Source organism: Aspergillus undulatus (assembly GCF_047715775.1).
Source record: "Aspergillus undulatus strain CBS 261.88 unplaced genomic scaffold BDV17scaffold_18, whole genome shotgun sequence".
Lineage (NCBI taxonomy): Eukaryota > Fungi > Ascomycota > Eurotiomycetes > Eurotiales > Aspergillaceae > Aspergillus > Aspergillus undulatus.
This window is the reverse complement of record NW_027396622.1, coordinates 315995-333517: the sequence shown is the minus strand read 5'-3', so window position 1 is coordinate 333517 and position 17523 is coordinate 315995. Positions and strand designations below refer to the sequence as shown.

The following is a 17523-nucleotide window of genomic DNA, read 5'->3' as shown; positions in this document are numbered from 1 at the left end:
TTCAATAAGATTCGGAAAGTTATATTCTGCTAGGATATACTGAAGGCTCACGTTGGGAGTGTGCCGGCGTACCTCATGCTTCTCGAATAGATTGTGCAGGTGATTCCAATTGGACAACGGAAAGTTTCGGAGAAGCGCTTGTTGAGGAATTTGGGCTGTCGCTGCCATGTCTGCATGATAAAGTATATTACAGACGGCATACTCTAGAAATGGGAATCTGTCAGTAACAGCGGTGCGAATGGCAGCCATTTCCTCCTCCGAGGCCTTTGGAAACGGCCCCTTGACATTCAGCCCAGTGGTTATACCCAGAGCCATGTATCTTAAGCAGCATTTTTTGATCGCTCCTGGCTTAGCCCCTGAAAGTTGCTTCCAAGTTCGGGCCAAATTTGGCCGAACCCGTCCTCCTTGAGGAGAAAATCTCTCACAGACTCATGAATAAACTGGACAGTTGATGCTTTGGTGATGGTGGTCTCAGCGAGTCCTTTGGAGCAATCCACAATAAACCTCTCAATATCCTTGTCCGTAATGGCTTCAGATGTCCAGTCTTCTAGCGCCTCAGGCTCAATCCCAATAAGGACAGCGCAGTATAATTGCCTTGGTGTTAAAGGTTGTCTTGCCAATAGAATCCACTGGACACACAAAAGAAGCTGATCTCTGTCATCCTGATCTCGCGTCAAGATGTCGCGAAATAAACTGTGTAGGTCATCAGGAATATCACGCAACTCCTGTCGAAGCCTATGCATGCGGCCTCGATCATGTTCTTTATTCAAGATCTCCACCACGAGGACCACCCACATGAAGACTCCAGAGGCCTTTTCTTGAAGCTCACTTCGGATCTGGGCGGCGAGATTGCTGTGCCCCATATTCAGCTCCTTGTCCACATAGTTCTTAATATCTTGATTGTGCCCTTCCTGCCCCTCAAGGACTAGCTCTAGCCCGCTTCTGATGGTAATATGTGGATAGTGCCTGCTCGAGAACAGGACATGAAATGGGACCCCAACCGCAATAGCAGACTCGGCAATATCTTCAAAGAACCGCAGCATGTCCCGAATCTGCATTTCGTCACATTCATCCAGTGCGTCAATGAAAGAGACAAGCGGGGTCTGTTTAAGCTTCTGTATCGCATGTTGAAAGAGCTCTTTCAGGGTTTCGATACTCCACTGATGGTCTTCGCCAACTTCCAAATCTCTCAATCCCAGAGAGCCAAAGACAGTTAGTAATTCCGGGATTTGACTGAGCAGTTGCCACAGTAGAGACCTATACATTCCCACTGTGGACTTCTCCAAGTCCTCTCCTCGTGCGTTGAAAAAGAAGCATAAAACCAACTTTCTTTTCATTACCTTGGGAGCATTGGAGAGAGCAAACTTGATCAAAGTTGACTTGCCAGCTCCAGGCTTTCCCTTTATCCACAAGACACCGTGATGCTCATTAATCTTGGTTTCGTCAAGCCATTTGAGATATTCCGGGGCTCTCAGGAGCCATTTGCATGTATGTACATGGGCTCTTTTCACGGTGTTTCGTCGGGCATCAATCTGTGAGAATTTCATTGACTCTAGCAGCCTGTGTTTTTGGTCCGGGCTGAGCGACAAAGTATTTCGCCCAACAGAAGCCTCAGGTATTGTGCGCGTTGTTCTGCTACATGCCATGTCGTCGGGCATGCCAGGGTCTAGATATGATAGAAGCTCCTTGCTGCACGCTGCAGCAGATGCAGCAGCATAGTGCTGCCAGACATCATTCTTATGAGAGTCGACGTAATCAGAAATGCCACGAATGACAAGACAAGGAAACTCAGTAAGAACTCCAGCAGCTTCCATCTCAAAACATAAAACGTCGCCTAGGTCACGAGTTGCCAATAAAGCCTTGTTGGCACTTCGTATCACGCGATCCCCGGAAGCAATCAGCCCATAGTGAATTTGCGGGTATTCGGCCTCCCGTGGGCGTCGATTAATTGTCTTTTCCATATCACAACCATCGCATGTTTCGTGGCCTGCAGTATGTAAGGAGTCCTGTTGGAAAAGGATGTCTTCTGTCTGTGGTTTCCGGTATGATGAAAGTCGGTCCCCCTTTTGTACCATCCCCATTAAAAATCCATTCATTTTGCTGGGGGCTATCCTGTGATCGGATTGCATCCTCACCACGGCTGATCTCAAGATAGAAGGAACCGGCGATAAATGACCTTTCGGAACAAAGCGTTCTTCAGTATCTTTCCCCAGGTCATATTGGACTACCCCGCCATGCAGCCCGTCAGGCATGCTTATAACAACATCACCCAGACGAATATCATGCTTGTCACTTGGAAACCCACCGCCAATCCCGACCAAGAGACGCAAGTCAACCTTTGGGAACGTGCGTGACATATTTGCGGTTACTATTGCTGCGGCCCCTTTCCCTTGGTTACATGGAAGGCAGGCAACCACAACGTTATGGCCACTGAGCTCGCCGAGGATATAAAGGTTGGAATCTCCTTGAGCGGAGGGCAAGCTGGAGTGCTCATTATCCAGCATATATCGGATAGCGCTCATCTCGAATTCAAGAGCACAAACCACACCAACTCTATAGTCTTCGCATTTCAGTTGCTTTTGGGTGCGAATCACCATGTTCCGACCCTCATCATGAGCATATGATCTCTTTCGCCGTCTCTCTGCCTCCGCGTCCAGCAGCTCATCGTCAAGCGGGCGTTTCAGAGGACTCTCAGTCATGGTTGCAAGGGGAGACCACCAACAATCGAGCAAAATTCGACTGTGAATAATTTATTTCAAGAGGGTGAGCTAAATCAGTTGTAGGTTGTCTAATTGATAGTGTTTGTGAGGCTGAGATGCGGGGTAACCAGAAATGCGAGGCTGAAGGTAAGACACACCCTTGTCCTTGGATACCAAGCACTCATGGATGTCCTGTAACTTGGATTGTCGGTCCCTAATCATTGACAGGAACGTAGGATATTTGAAGTGATCTGAGGTACATGTGCTTGACTTTACAGTATTATCCAAATCATAATTATTAAACTTGCGGTCTGAGCCAGCGACAACGGTTTTGTTTCATGTGCAGCAATGCCCTGTTGTTCTACACAATGATAGTAGAGTTCATCTTTACTCCTTAAGCCTGCTCTATAATGAAAGTCCCCGGCTAGTAACTAAATGAATAAACAAGTGGACTCTAATAGGAAGCTTTAAAGCGATGGTGCATATCAACCTCAAGTTAGATTATGCGGGAGAAGCAGCCTCACCCGTGCTCACCACACTATTAGTCTAGGCTTGATTAATCTATCTGTAGGAGCTGGAACAATGATGGAATGTAAATCCTACAGTGCATCGCACACCTTTCTTCTTGTAACAATCCGTGGTCACGAGAGTGCTTATAACGTGATGCATAAAACTTTTAATGTACCCATTTCTCAGCCTAGCGCCTTGGCAGTGGCGTCCAGAAATAAAATAAGAGTACGGGACGGTGAAGCTGGTTTTGCACTTAGCTTTATGGCCTGATCCTATCAACTCAACCCTGACCTGAGCATACTGATGAGCTATGAGCTATGAGCTATGACGAGAGTCTCAATCCCAGCCCAACCAAAATCAAACCTGGCAGCGAACGCGATAGATAAAAACTGGAGCAAAACGTACTCCGTATACAAAAAAATGGAGCGAGCGCAAATAACCGAGACCGGCTACTCTCGGCTCCTGTCGGAGCTCGCCACGCCGCCGAAGGACAGCCAGCCACATTACCGTTCCCAACCGCGCACCTTCCACAACAACGACCGATCATTGGTCAATCCCGCACGTGGGCTGTGGCTTGTCCGCGACGGTCAAGATTAGGGCACAGATGTCAAACAAGCCCGTGCGGAAAAGTATGGAGCCTCCGTTGCTTGATATTGTATCAGGCCTTCGCTAGGGGTCCATATGGTGGCTCTGTGGGCTTGCCGGGGGCCCGAATATGGGCCTCGAACTATGGGAAGACAGGGTGAAAAATTCTGCGATAGGACATATATTGGGCTGTGATGCCCAGTGTCTTCTCGTAGAGAAGATAGATAGACAATAATCCGAGTAGACGGTATATCACAGATAATTAACCGCGCTGCGGATCGGCATCCCGAGATGGACGACCACCATGAAACCGAAAAAGAGCTCCCCCCTCCCGTAACACGGACGTCAATGTCCGACGACACCGACACAGAATCCGACACCGAGACGCTCGACCAGCCCGGCTCGCTCGAACTCTCCCGGATCGAAACGTACCGGCTTCAGCAGAAGACGACCGTCGGGTCGAGCAGGGGTCCTCAGCCGCGCGAGACATGGCTGCCCATGGGCGCGGGGAAGGAGTATCCGCCTTTACTTCCAGATCCCGAATGTTTTGTTGTTGAGTTTGATGGGGCGGATGATAAGATGCATCCGTATAATTGGCCTTTGTTGAGACGGTTAGTCAATCTGTTTATACCATAGACTGGGGGGAATAGTTGATTAGGGCAGGGTTGGTTTGCTGACGGCTTGACTTGGTGTATCAGGGTATTCCTCGTCTGCATTCTATCTTATAGCACATTCGCCAACTCGTTCACGAGCGCTGTCTTTTCCGCGGGAATCGGGTCGGTCAGTCAGGAGTTCGGCATTGGGAGGGAGGTCGGATCGCTTGGTGTGACGTTATTCGTGCTGGGTTTCGCAGCGGGCCCCATAGCATGGGCGCCAATGTCAGAGATCATCGGTCGTCGCTGGCCGATATGCATCGGGATATTCGGGAGCGGGATCTTCACCGTCGCCTGTGCGACGGCGAAAGATATCCAGACGATCATGCTGACGCGGTTTTTCGCGGGATTGTTCGCCGCCAGCCCGATCTCCATCGTCCCCGCCATCTTCGCTGACTTGTTCTCGACTGCACAGCGAGGGATCGTCATGTCTGTCTTTTGTATGGCTGTGTTTATCGGCCCCTTTGCAGCGCCGTTTGTTGGGGGGTTCATTGATATGACTCTTGGGTGGAGGTGGATCATGTATATCTCCACCATCATGGTCTTCCTCGGCTTCGTCCTGGTCGCGGTCTGGATGGACGAGACATATGCGCCGGTCATCCTCGTCAACAAGGCTGCTATGCTGCGCCGCCAAACGCACAACTGGGGAATCCACGCAAAGCAAGATGAAGTCGAAGTTGCATTCTCAGAACTCATCCGGAACAATTTCCTGCGGCCGTTGCGGATGCTCGTCACTGAACCCATCCTTCTCCTTGTCTCGCTGTACATCTCGTTCGTATACGGACTCATGTACGCCCTTCTCGGCGCGTACCCAGTCGTCTTCCAGGAGGTATACGGCATGAACATGGGCGTCGGCGGGCTAGCCTTCGTTGGATTGATCATCGGCGAGCTCGTGGGCGGCGTATACGTTCTCTGCCTGCAAGGTTCGTACAAGCGCAAACTCGCGGCCAATGACGCCCGACCTGTACCGGAATGGCGACTTACACCAGCGATCGTTGGCTCCGTGGCCTTCTCAGCTGGCCTCTTCTGGTTCGGATGGTCGGGATACAGAGATGATGTCCATTGGATGGCACCCGTTGCGTCGGGGCTATCGACAGGCTTCGGCATCTTCTGTATCTTCTTGCAGTGCTTCAACTATATCGTTGACTGCTATCCTACCTTGTGAGTAACCTTATCTTCCTTGATCGCGCTATGACGAGACTAACAGCACCAGAGCGGCATCCACCATAGCTGCAAACACAATCCTCCGTTCAGCACTCGGCTGTGCATTCCCTCTTTTCTCGCGACAGATGATGGAGAATCTTGGTGTCCAGTGGGCAGGGACACTCCTTGGGTGTATAGCCGCGGCGATGATTCCGATCCCCGTGCTCTTCAAGATGTACGGGCCGTGGCTGCGGCAGAAGAGCAAGCTGGCTGGTGCGCCGGTACCCACTCCTCCGAGGAAGGAAGAGGTATGAATTGATGAAAGCTTTCTTGTTGAAACCACAACGCCCGTTTTGCATGTCAGAGCGTTCAGCGTCACGAATCATGAACTGTAAATACTCTCATTAGCGCACATAGACATAGAAAAAAGATAATACCATTGGCAAGATAATCCAAATGCTGAAAAAAAAAGAAGATGCAGACTACGGCCCCATAACTCATCCTGAAATCCTGATACTCCACGCTGTCTACTGAGTCATGTTGGCCACGAAGCCAGGAACAAAGACATATCCGTATCAAACAACTTAGAAATGAGCTTTCAGAAGGGTGAAACTGAGAGAAGAATCGGCCATATATCTCAGTCGATCAAATAGTCGTAAATGTCGTGGCTATACTAACGATCCAACAGTGCCTACTCAACCTCTACCAAACCCTTGACAGGCCGCGCTCATGGGCTTCATCCACATCGCGCTCCTCATCCTTTCTGAAATTGATAATTTTGGACTTGAACACTATGCCTTGTTAGTCGGGCGCATATCGGAGACCCAAAGACACATACCGTCTTCCATCTCCTCCAGCGACTTGCCCGTCGTCTCCTTGATGAAGAAGAAGACGTAAACAACAATAGCCCAGTTGAAAATGCAAAACATCAAAAATGTTCGCCATCCCATGTTATCAACAGCGTGCGGTGTCGCCTGGGAGAAGACAAAATTGAACAGCCACTGGGTTGATGTTCCAACGGCGATACCTATCTCTCGAATCCTGGTTGGGAAGATTTCACTCATGTATAACCATGGCACCGGCCCCTGTAGATCAGTTTCGTCAGCTTGAGAATAGAATATGGGAAGCGAGCTCTCATACCCAGGACATGTTATAAGACATTGCTTCGAGGTAGATCATAGCAATGGATGCGGCGGTAGGCGAGGAGATTCCCGTGGCGTTGGGATCGGGGGTAAAAGTTTTGGCGAGTATGGCAACAATAAGCATCAAAGCTCCCATCATGAAGGCGCCTATGGCTAACGACCATTTTCGACCGATTCTTTCGACAAGGAAAAGCACGAAGATACCGCATGCCACAACCTTGACTACGCCGAAAAATCCGGTGATCAGCAGAGTGTCGTTCTCGCTAGTACCAACAGCACCAAAGATCTGGGGCGCATCTGTTATCGTTAGCTTGCACGGACCCGAAAAAAGAGGTGAGCTCGCGTACAGTATGCCAATGACGTGTTTCCGGTACATTGCGCGCCTAGAATTTGTTATCATGGAAGTTTGAGGATGAGTGCAAACCAAGCTTACAGATCTGAATCGTTATTGCGATAAACAACCTGTATCGGTTAGAGGAAAGATTCAACTCTTTCCAGGTAACACCCTCGGTTGCAGCAACTTCGGCAGCGATGCCATCAAGGATCTCTGCCATTTCAGCGCGAACTTCCTCGGTGTCCTCTCCCCCGCGAACCCAGATCAAAGATTGCAAAGCTTCCTCATGTCGTCCTTTGCTGGCAAGCCACCGGACACTTTCCTTCAGAAACAGCATACCAATACCCAGGATCCCGGCAGGGACTAGCTGCAATCCGATCGGAATCTGCCATTGACGGTCGGATGGTTCGACATGCTGCTCGACGGCATAGTCGATCCAGTACGAGGTCATCACTCCGAGTGTAAAGAAGAACTGAAATAGACTACCCAGTTGTCCTCGAATTTCCTTTGGGCTCATTTCGGCGCTGGAGCTGTGTTAACCCAAAGCTGGAATGGTATGAACCTGAGGACGCTACCTGTACATAGGCACCATGACCGTGGCCATGCCAACCCCGACACCGCTAATCACACGGGCAGCGTAGAATGCCCCAACGGAGTGAGTCGGAGCGACTTGAATTATTCCCCCGACACTGAATATAAGCGACGCTAGCGCAATAGACCATCGACGACCATATTTCTTGGTAAATGGCCAAGCAAAGAAGCACGAAAAGAAGGCTGTATGCGAAAAGGCACGGGTTAGTGAGAAGTTGAAAGGTGAAGAGAAGAGAGCATACCTCCGGCCTGCAGCAAACTATTGGAGTTTGAGTTGATATCCGACCTCTCTGACTCCGAGTACCTAAACGATTCCATGAAGGAATCCAACGTAAGGATTCCTCCAATAATACCCGTGTCGTACGCGAATAGAAACGATCCGACACAACAAACCGACACCAAGAAGACCGCCCGTAGGCGACCGAGGAGCTTGCCCATGGCGGCAGTCGAAGAGCAACAATAGGAAGAGCTGGACGAGATAAAAAGAAGAGTGTCCTGAGAACGAAGGAAGATTGCGAGGGAGATCGACCGAGTTGCAGGTCTTTGTATGCTGGCCGCTGCGGGGAAGCATCAACTGTGCATGGCACACCAATGGTCCGACACGCCCCAGTGACTTAACGGCACGGCATGACCGCATGGGCTTTGCATCCTTCTCGCGGCGCCATAATTCATGTGCTTTGGAGCTAGCGAATCCTGTGTGGTGATTTGAAGGCCAGGAAAATAACATCATCATAGCTGGGCATAACACCATCTACCGAGTCCGGGGTAGGTTAAGTGGATCATGGGTCCGAACGATGGATCAATCATGGAGGGCGCAGCCCCTGTTAGCGGGGAGACGGATCTCACGGTCACATTTAAGTGTTAAGTCACTCAAACTCAGGTGGTTGCAATCTTCCACTCGGGACCTTGCGAACCTACTCGGATGCAGTCTTGGATCAAGGGCTTTCTTTCGCAGACAAAGAACACATCCAAGACCACGTTCTAACGCGTCTTCTTGGTTAAACAATGGTGTGTTAGACTTGGATCGCTCGTATGAGTCTTTGGTGCTTCGGTCAGACTCTTGGCCATGCTTAGCAGGCAATTTAAGAACAGGGTTCCCGAAGCCGCGTTGCGATCTTGCGAGCTCGTCCTTAAAGGTCATATGCTGCGCCGAGCCAGCTCACAGAGTGAACCATCGTTCAGGCAAAGTGAAACTCTATCCTTCAATCTAAACACATATGTGCAGCGATCGAAGGGTTTAGCTTGCGCGCATCAATACGGTGGTCCTTGAGGTTCTCGATTGTTGGTGGCGTGCTTGCCGACTCCGCGGCGCCTGTTCTGTTAAGCATAGGTGGATCCCATCGAGTGGCTGATTCAAAATGAGCTTGTATCTCGCGTGCTGTCAATCCCGGGTCTGGCCGTCGATATAGACCGTCCGGCCATTCGCTTTTGAAGTCGCCATTCAGCCCCCTTGTTGGCACCACCACTATCGGAACAATTTACCACGCGTAGTGCGGGAAACTGAATTCCCAAAGCTTCTGCGCTCTGCATACGCACCTTCACTCTACAGCTCCAAAGATTCGGTCAGTATCTCGGAGTAACTGAACGATAGAGCAGTTCTCTACGCGGGTGTACTGTATAGTTCCACATCGCCTTGTCGGGTAACTAGTGGAGTCGAACAGGTGCGTGTCTGACCCATCCAAAAACCGTACAGAGAAGAGTAGTAGTAGTCGTGTCTTGAATGGAATGATGGGGCGCGATCGAGAGTCACAACTGGAGCTGGCTGATGAATCTCCACTGGTCAGCCTTAGGCCCTCAGCCCCATATCCTGGAATGGTAGATGAAGCCTGTCCTCACTCACAGACGCCCAAAGCCAGGACCGTGCCGGACAAGTCACTCCTTGTTTGCCAGGGGGGGCACTTGCTCTCCTCGTCTATTATAAACCTGGCCTCCACCACTGTAGGAGCTCCTTGCCAGTGAGGCGTGCAGAACCATAAAGACTTGTGTTAGGTGCGGTGTTGTAGAACGCAGATAGCTCGCAACGGTCTTGTGTGGAAGTTCGATGGTTTTGGCCAGGATGCTTCATTTTCTGGAGGTATGAATGGTATCCGTCGTGCAAATGCATCCTTGACAGATGGGCCTGAGGGAAAAGGAGGCTCGAAGAAGAGTGTCTCTTGGGGAGATTGTGATTTGATTGTTGTGGAGATGAGAGGAAAGGAAAGAGATAAATGGCCCGAGGCCGCAACTCCTGGTCCGGGCACCTTTGGTGCCTTGATGCCTCAACGCCTGGTGCCTGGTGCCTAGTGCCTGGATTCTGGCCCCAGCTCTCGGCTGCCTTTGCCTAGTACATAGGTAACAGACTAACAGGCTCTGCTCCCCGCTCCATCTCCTATAAATAATGCATCGTGGTCGTTGCTCTCTCATTCCAAAGCATTCCGACTCACCACTTTCTTCTTCGGAATATGCCCTTCGAGAATGTTTCGCTTTCGAAACCCCTCCAGGGACCCCTCTCTTCAAAACTCCCCCTTCGCCCTGCCGGGTTTGACCCTGCCATTGGACTACAAGCCCGAGGTATCATTCCGCCCCGGCTTTCAGAGCGAAGGCAAATTGACTCACTCTCGAAATGAAGGCTAGGACAGAGTTTCGGAACGCCTTGGATCAAGATGACATTGAAGGTGGGGCTTGCGCGTAGGTTAAGAAGAGAACAATCAACCAGTCAATGCTTGAACTGACGCAAAATAGGCACTGCTTCACACTCAGGGAGCTCCTCATGATGCAGGTCATGGAGACTATAACCGACAAACCCAATTGGCATGAGAAGGCAAGTACATATCTGTCCTGCTTCAGCATCACCACTGACCATGGCACAGGTCTGGAACGACAAGATAACCAGCAAATGGCGAGAGGAAATTGCGCAACAGGATATCGATGTCTCGACTGCTATGATGGACTATATACTCAAAGAACTCCAATGGAAGGCTACCGAGTACAAGAAGACTGGCATTGTCACAGCTTATGATCCCGGCGTGGTGAAGTCGGACTTGGCTATATCCCAGGATCTTCAACAGAGGCTTCGAGAAGCTGTCAAGCCGCTGGAGAATGTTCCTGACGAAGAGAAGGATTACCACCCCAGGTCGGATATGAAGGTTGTCGATTTGGTCCACCCCTCGCTCTTCCCCTTGATATACGGCCACACTCGGGTGCTCCGCGACACACTGATCGGAGTTGACGACTGTTTCTTCAGTATTGGACAAGGTGAAGTGGCAGAACTCTACAAGGAGCCACCGAGGGAGAATCAACCTAGCATGGTGTGGGCAGGCAGCGGAAACACGTACAGCGAAAAGTTTCAGTGGCTCCCATGCAACGTTGAGTTTACACCGAATGGAGAATGCCAAATCGCTTCCTACATCAATAATCTCCATCCAGCAAAGCACAGGGACCTTTACCGTGTCATTGAGCAGATACTCACAAGGACACTCCCGCTCTGGAACGCGTCCTTGACGTCAGACTATGGTCTACCGCATCGCATCCCTTACCACAGCGTCGAATATATGTCCGATGAGGAACCCGAGCCCGAGCAAGAGGACGGGGAGGACGAAGACGACTTTGATGAACGCTATGACGCGTGGTCAAAAAGTCGACTGCTTAAGGCACCGGAACCAGGCGAATTCCAGCCACCTAGGGACAGTGGCGAGACAATAGACCTACAGGACCAATTTCGTGACAAAGGACTGCAAGTCATTGTCAAAATGGCCAATATTGAGCTCACGCCCGAAAAGCCCGAGTATGAGGGGGGCTCCTGGCATATTGAAGGGCAGCTCGTATGCTACTCCCACATCTATCTTATCTGAGCAATGCTGACAAAGACAAATAGAACGAGAGGATCTGTGCCACGGCCATTTACTACTATGACTCCGAGAACATTACCGATAATACCTTGCGCTTCCGCCATCGCGGCGATAGCTACTATTTCGACGATGTCAACTACGAACAAGGGCAATTTGAATTCTTGCGCGTTTTCGGCTTCGATACCAGAGCTGGTTATGGTGGTGGCCACCAGTCGATCACCCAAGACCTAGGCGGCGTGACATGCAAAACGGGGCGCTTGTTGACGTTCCCAAACACCCTTCAGCATTGCGTATCGCGCTTTTCGCTCTTAGATCGCTCCAAGCCAGGCCAACGCAAGATCCTTGCGCTCTTCCTCATTGATCCCAACCGGCGCATCATCTCAACCGCCAATGTTCCCCCACAGAGAGAAGACTGGTGCCAGGAATGGAAGGGCGCCATGAAGGGCGTGCTGAGCAAGCGCTTACCTGTTGAACTGCAGAATATGGTACATACAGATATTGAATTTAAGCCAATGACCATGGAGGAGGCGAAAGCGCACCGACTGGAGCTGATGGATGAGAGATCAGCCCAATCTGAGGGGCAGAACCGTGCGTATGAACAGGGAGGGTTTAATCTTTGCGAGCATTAACTCTGCAACATTTGTGGTTTTGCGGCGCCCTTGGACCCGATCGCAAGACATTAAATAGAGATGAAATCTACAGAATCGACTCGGTAATCGCAGTCATTAAGCAAAGATGGCCCTGCTTGATGAGCCCCTCGCTCCTTCCTCACAACACCAATCCCATTCCTACAAGTGTTACACAAACACGTTCCCTGAATTATCAAACTAGTCGCGTCCGCGGCTCGGATTTCGGGCTCCCAGGGATTTAACCTTCTTCAACTGCAAGCGCCTTCGTGGACGCTTCTTAATTCCGCAGTTTGCGCAAACCTTGAGTAGCGGAAACCTGCGGCCTTTCAAGAGCTTCTGATTCCAACCCTGCTATCCCCTCTTTTCATATCGCAACCTTATGCATCGCCTATCGATCTGCAATGAAGAAATTCCGATCGTATCTGCAAAATGTCTCTGATCGCCAACATACGCAATCTAGTCGCCCTTTTGTCTTGCACGTCGGTACTGAGCCAGATCATCCACGGACCAAACTACAACCATCCTGATGGAGGCCCTCCGGCAGAATTTTTCACAGCTGCGCCGACAATGCCGGTCGCTGCTTTGGAGTCAGCTGCTGCACAATTAAGCAGTGTTTCCGCCGACGGGAGATTTCTTATGAACTCGGATTCGTCAACCAAGTCTCCGATCTACGAAGACTGGGCGTCGTTGGAAGAGGTGCGTTGCTTGGACACCAATACATTAGGATATGGAATAACAGAGGCAGGGTGCGGCGGTCGTATGGACAGCGGATATGGACGTTGACTGCGACGGAATCAACTCGCAATGCAGGGTACCGACCTATACTCCTATAACGTCGGTGCACACCATTAACATCGCATAGGGCAACCCTGACGGTCTCAACCTGACAAGTTGGGGTGCATTATCTGCCTATGCAGTAAGAGATCATTGTCAGCCATTGATTCCGCTAACGTGCGAAAGGTTCCTTATATCGTCATCCCAGGGGACTACCTCGAGGCGCATGAAGAAACGTTCTCCGGAAACAACGTCGCGGCTGTTATCTGGTAATACCTCCCTTGTTGCATTGGAGCACGCTAACATGCCAGGTAGCAACGGCAAAATGTTCTACGGCATACTCGGCGATTCCAACGGCGACGAGCCTCAGGTAACTGGAGAAGCCTCATGGCTTATGGCGCGGACGTGCTTCCCTGATGATAAGCTGGGTGGAAACGTGGGCCATAGACAGTCTGATGTTACTTGTACTTCTCCTTGGCTCCAATCCAGGATACGGACAGCGACTGACACGAGGCTTAGACATCCTGTTTCTCGGCGACGATGCCGTCCTACCGCACGACGCTATCAGCCAACATTATATCACGGACTTTGGGAGGTTGCGATCAATGGGTGACCGGCTTGTGAATGCCCTGGTTTCGAATACCGGAATAAGCAGCGACAATGCCCCTCCGACGGTACCTACATCTGCAGCGACACGGAATACTCCTTTCTGGGTCCAGATTACTCTGGCGTGGACATGGGCTACTTCTGGTATTGCACAGACTGCATATTCTTTGACATGGGCCACATCTGTGTTGGTACAGGGCACTTCTGCCCCGGCTTCCGCTCTATAAGCCACAAGCTGCTCCTGGCCTGGGCACTGCCAAGGTAGGAAGTTCATATCTTGTCTTGGCCGAACTGTGGCTGACATAGCCTCCGTCCAGACGCCGGTTGCTCCGTCGACGATGATTGCGCTGATGATCTTGTCTGCAGCAATGGATCATGCTCGGTGGATGAAAGTGAGGGCAATTGGGCAATGAAGCCCCAAAATCAGTGTCGCTGATCCATGTTATTTGTATTGCGTATCTACTACTCTGTAGTTCTAATGATGTTTGTTCGCATGACGCCATAACGGTACAACCAGTCGGGGCTTGGCGCCAAGCAAATTAGACCGTTCCCAAGATATAATGACTAATCCGTCGCTGGGCCTTTTGTACCTGGCTCCCGGCTCCCGCTCCTTCAACTTTTCCCTCTCTCCCAACTTCTTTGCCTGCTCTTCCGGTCGTCTTCGTTGTGGCTCTTTTTTCCCCCAAGCCTTTTCCTCCGTATCAGATTCACGCTCCAGCTCTTGTTCATCGGAATCGAAAACGTTGTTCTGATGGAGTCTGTTGTCGTCTCAGTGCTACACTCTCAATATCGAAGACTACTTTTACCGCATCCATAGGCATTAGCCCAACAATTGAACGTAAACCTCTCTCACCATGGCAACAGAATCAGCATTTGCCTATCATGAACCATCAATCTATACTATCTTGAATCAATCCGGCTTGCTGCTGGTCTTGAACTTGGTCAATACCTGCCTCGACAAGCTGCTGTATTGCGGCTTGATCGGCCAGCTCTTCATCGGTATCCTCTGGGGTACGCCCGGAGCAAAATGGCTTGACCGCGACATGGAGACAGTGATTCAGCAGCTCGGGTACCTGGGTCTTATCATGCTTGTTTACGAGGGCGGTCTCTCAACCTCTTTGTCTTCTCTTAAAGCCAACGTGTACCTGTCGCTCGCAGTAGCCTTTACGGGTATCGCTCTTCCAATGGGACTGTCATTTATCTTAATGGAACTGGTCTCTGCTACGCCGCTGCAGGCTTTCGCTGCCGGTGCGGCCCTCAGCGCCACCAGCCTTGGCACTACGTTTACCATCCTCTCGACAACGCAATTGATTTCGACGCGTCTCGGGACGGTTACCACTAGTGCTGCCATGTTGGACGACGTCATTGGACTTGTCATGGTTCAAATCATCTCGAACCTAGGTGGAGGCGGTGGAGGCGGAGAAGGCTTCACCCCCGTCACGGTGGTCCGGCCACTGTTTGTCTCTATCGGATTCGGTGTTGGTGTGGTGTTGGCTTGTCGGTTTGTATTGCGGCCGATTTTGCCGAGAATCTTTGCATCAAGGGATAAACTGCCGGGGTTTACCGGAACACCTCAGTTTGCATTTCTCGGCTACACCGGCTTGCTCTTGGGCTTGGTCGCTGGCGCTACATATGCCGGGACTTCTAGTCTGTTTGCCGCGTATCTCGCTGGCGTGATATCTTCTTGGTTTGATAGTATGGCTCGCGCGACGCCCAGGTCAAGCAACAATGCTCCTCCGCCTCCAGAGCAAACTGCATCGGATCAAACTAGTACCACGTCGCGATCTCCATCTCAATCTAGCCGAGACCGTGAACCCATCACCGGGATGAGCAACTACGAACAGTACTACCACGGTCCTGTCAACCGCATCCTGATCCCCATGTTCTTCGTAAGCAACGATGCCACAAATTATCTATACACATCAGCTAACTATCTAGGCGTCAATCGGTTTCGCCATTCCCATCACGGAAATGTTCCAAGGGAGCGTTGTATGGCGCGGATTCGTGTACGCCGTCCTCATGACCTTTGCGAAAATGTGCACTGGATTATGGCTGGTCCGCTTTTCTCCAAAGTTCGGATTGGCAAGATTCGTTCGTATTCTCAAGGCTCCCGTTTCATACGCAACGTCCTGCGTTCGACGCTCGCCGAAAGCTGCAAATGAGAAGGGTCGCCAGCAAGCCGCGACCAACGAGCAGGTGCGGATCGGCGACGCAGCAGCCGAGCCAAGCCGCTCTGGATCTGAACCTGAATCTGCCGTTTCAAACGACAACGACGACAACCAGGGCCCACCCTCGACGACCCCTCAAACTCAACCCGATACTACACCGCCCCCTCAACAAGAAAGACGCACAACCTCCATGTCTCTCCCTCCCAAGCCGAAATCCCTCTACCCAGCATCAATCCTCTCCCTCGCCATGGTCGCGCGCGGCGAGATCGGATACCTGATTGCATCTTTGGCCGAGTCGAACGGCATTTTCGGGGATACGTCCCAGGGATCGACCGAGACGTACCTGATTGTCATCTGGGCAATTTCGCTCTGCACTTTGGTCGGGCCTATTTCTGTTGGGACTCTTGTTAAGCGCGTTAAGTCTTTGCAGCGGCAGCGCACGAATACGGGGGTTGCGGATCCTTTAGGTGTTTGGGGGATTTAGATTTGTCTTTTTTAGGGCATTGCAGTGACCAGCCACCATATTCTCTGCGCTCCATGCCTAGTCGACCGCCTGTCATCTACATATCGTTGTGCCTATTTATCATGGTGCATCGATGCTCTCGTTTCGGCGCCGTTCCCCTGCCTAGTCTACTGTCTACGTATTGCAGCCTACGAACACTCATTTAAATCCCGTAGGATCAGAGAAATGCATCATCATCTTTGCCTTACTCTCTATTTTCCTTACTAAACCCACATCATAGCGCCTGTATGTCGTACTCCCCATGGCGACCATTAGTGGATAGCTTCAGGTCTTTCCGTTTGGGGGTGCATTCCATTCATAGGGACGTCGAGGGTTGAATTTGGGCTACAATGGGGCCTGAGCTCGACTCGACTCACATTCAACTGAAAATAAAGACGCCATTTAAGGGCTTTTTCAATAGCTCTCGCCCTAGCCCTCACTGGTAATGAACAGGTGGACGGGAATCAACGATCCACCAGCTTACAGCAGAGCGAAGGACGAATGGACCTATTGTTGAAGAATGGTCCGTTACAATAAAGAAAAAGGATAACTCAAAGAGAAAAAAAAGGAGACACCACATTAAATCAACCACTCAATGGATCCGTCCTACCTCCATGCAATGCCACTGCAAATCCCATGCATACAGTACAACCACACATCCATGAGGTGCAACTAGCTAGCACTCCTCAGCGCGCACAACCGCAACGCGCCAATGATCCGGATGAACTACCTCACCTGAAACATACTTCTCCAGATCCGCATGCGTCTCTGCACACTTTTCAAGTATAGCCTAGACGCTGAGTCATGTGGATGAGACTCATTGTGCGGGCTTTCTTCGTGTCCTATTGTACCTCAGTTAACACATTGCATCTATCCGCATTCACACGCTAATATCAAACAAGTCGAGGAAGGACTAGATAACAATAACTCACATCATTACACTACGTAACCTTAACCTTATCTCTACAATAAACATTCGCGCAGGTACTCGGCCCAATAGACGAGGTCATCTTGTCCGTGACTTCCTTTGCGCCGCCGGCGAAACTGGGTGAGGTGCCTTCGCCGAGAATGCGGACTATTTCTTAGAGGCGTCTTTGACGGAGTCCTTCCTGGCGGCGTAGACCCCTGTTTTGCAGGTTACTGTGTGCTATAGTGGAGATGGTTTGTTAGTAAGGGCGTTCCATGTGATGAATTAGGAGAAAGGGGGGAGGAGAAGGGCTAGGGATAGCGGTAGGGGTATGGGGGCTACGTACAGCTGAAGCTAGGTTGCTGTGAGAGGTTAGGGCGAGGACGAAAATGTGGAAGAGTACTATGGGGTGTACATCGTGAACGAAAAAAGCTTGAGATCTTGGTTGAGAGG

At 50.8% G+C, this 17523-nt stretch overlaps 6 protein-coding genes across 6 annotated transcripts; 4 read left to right on the top strand and 2 right to left on the bottom strand.

Moving 5' to 3' along the window:
* Window positions 1-320: 320 nt before the first annotated feature.
* Window positions 321-2699, bottom strand: BDV17DRAFT_290472 (nucleoside phosphorylase domain-containing protein; the record flags this gene model as incomplete). Its single annotated transcript, XM_073761922.1, has 1 exon — window positions 321-2699. The coding sequence occupies one exon, from the start codon at window positions 2697-2699 to the stop codon at window positions 321-323; it is 2379 nt and encodes a 792-aa protein (XP_073616602.1).
* Window positions 2700-4142: 1443 nt separating this feature from the next.
* BDV17DRAFT_281226 (MFS transporter) lies at window positions 4143-5904 on the top strand (the record flags this gene model as incomplete). The annotated part of the gene is made up of 3 exons (XM_073759991.1): window positions 4143-4405; window positions 4493-5608; window positions 5661-5904. The coding sequence occupies 3 exons, from the start codon at window positions 4143-4145 to the stop codon at window positions 5902-5904; spliced, it is 1623 nt and encodes a 540-aa protein (XP_073616601.1).
* Window positions 5905-6134: 230 nt separating this feature from the next.
* Window positions 6135-8273, bottom strand: BDV17DRAFT_55201 (sugar porter family MFS transporter). Its single transcript, XM_073764766.1, has 7 exons — window positions 7900-8273; window positions 7642-7840; window positions 7166-7590; window positions 7080-7115; window positions 6731-7029; window positions 6429-6675; window positions 6135-6381 (listed from the first exon to the last, which is right to left on the bottom strand). The coding sequence occupies exons 1-7, from the start codon at window positions 8093-8095 to the stop codon at window positions 6293-6295; spliced, it is 1491 nt and encodes a 496-aa protein (XP_073616600.1). The 5' UTR covers window positions 8096-8273; the 3' UTR covers window positions 6135-6292.
* Window positions 8274-10497: 2224 nt separating this feature from the next.
* Window positions 10498-12113, top strand: BDV17DRAFT_290469 (DUF4246 domain-containing protein; the record flags this gene model as incomplete). Its single annotated transcript, XM_073761921.1, has 2 exons — window positions 10498-11457; window positions 11511-12113. The coding sequence occupies 2 exons, from the start codon at window positions 10498-10500 to the stop codon at window positions 12111-12113; spliced, it is 1563 nt and encodes a 520-aa protein (XP_073616599.1).
* A 429-nt stretch (window positions 12114-12542) lies between these two features.
* Window positions 12543-13720, top strand: BDV17DRAFT_290468 (glycoside hydrolase family 75 protein; the record flags this gene model as incomplete). The annotated part of the gene is made up of 6 exons (XM_073761920.1): window positions 12543-12809; window positions 12859-12924; window positions 12976-13029; window positions 13074-13156; window positions 13203-13351; window positions 13407-13720. The coding sequence occupies 6 exons, from the start codon at window positions 12543-12545 to the stop codon at window positions 13718-13720; spliced, it is 933 nt and encodes a 310-aa protein (XP_073616598.1).
* Window positions 13721-14091: 371 nt separating this feature from the next.
* Window positions 14092-16371, top strand: BDV17DRAFT_260929 (cation:proton antiporter). The gene is made up of 2 exons (XM_073757604.1): window positions 14092-15382; window positions 15432-16371. The coding sequence occupies exons 1-2, from the start codon at window positions 14348-14350 to the stop codon at window positions 16143-16145; spliced, it is 1749 nt and encodes a 582-aa protein (XP_073616597.1). The 5' UTR covers window positions 14092-14347; the 3' UTR covers window positions 16146-16371.
* Window positions 16372-17523: the final 1152 nt, after the last annotated feature.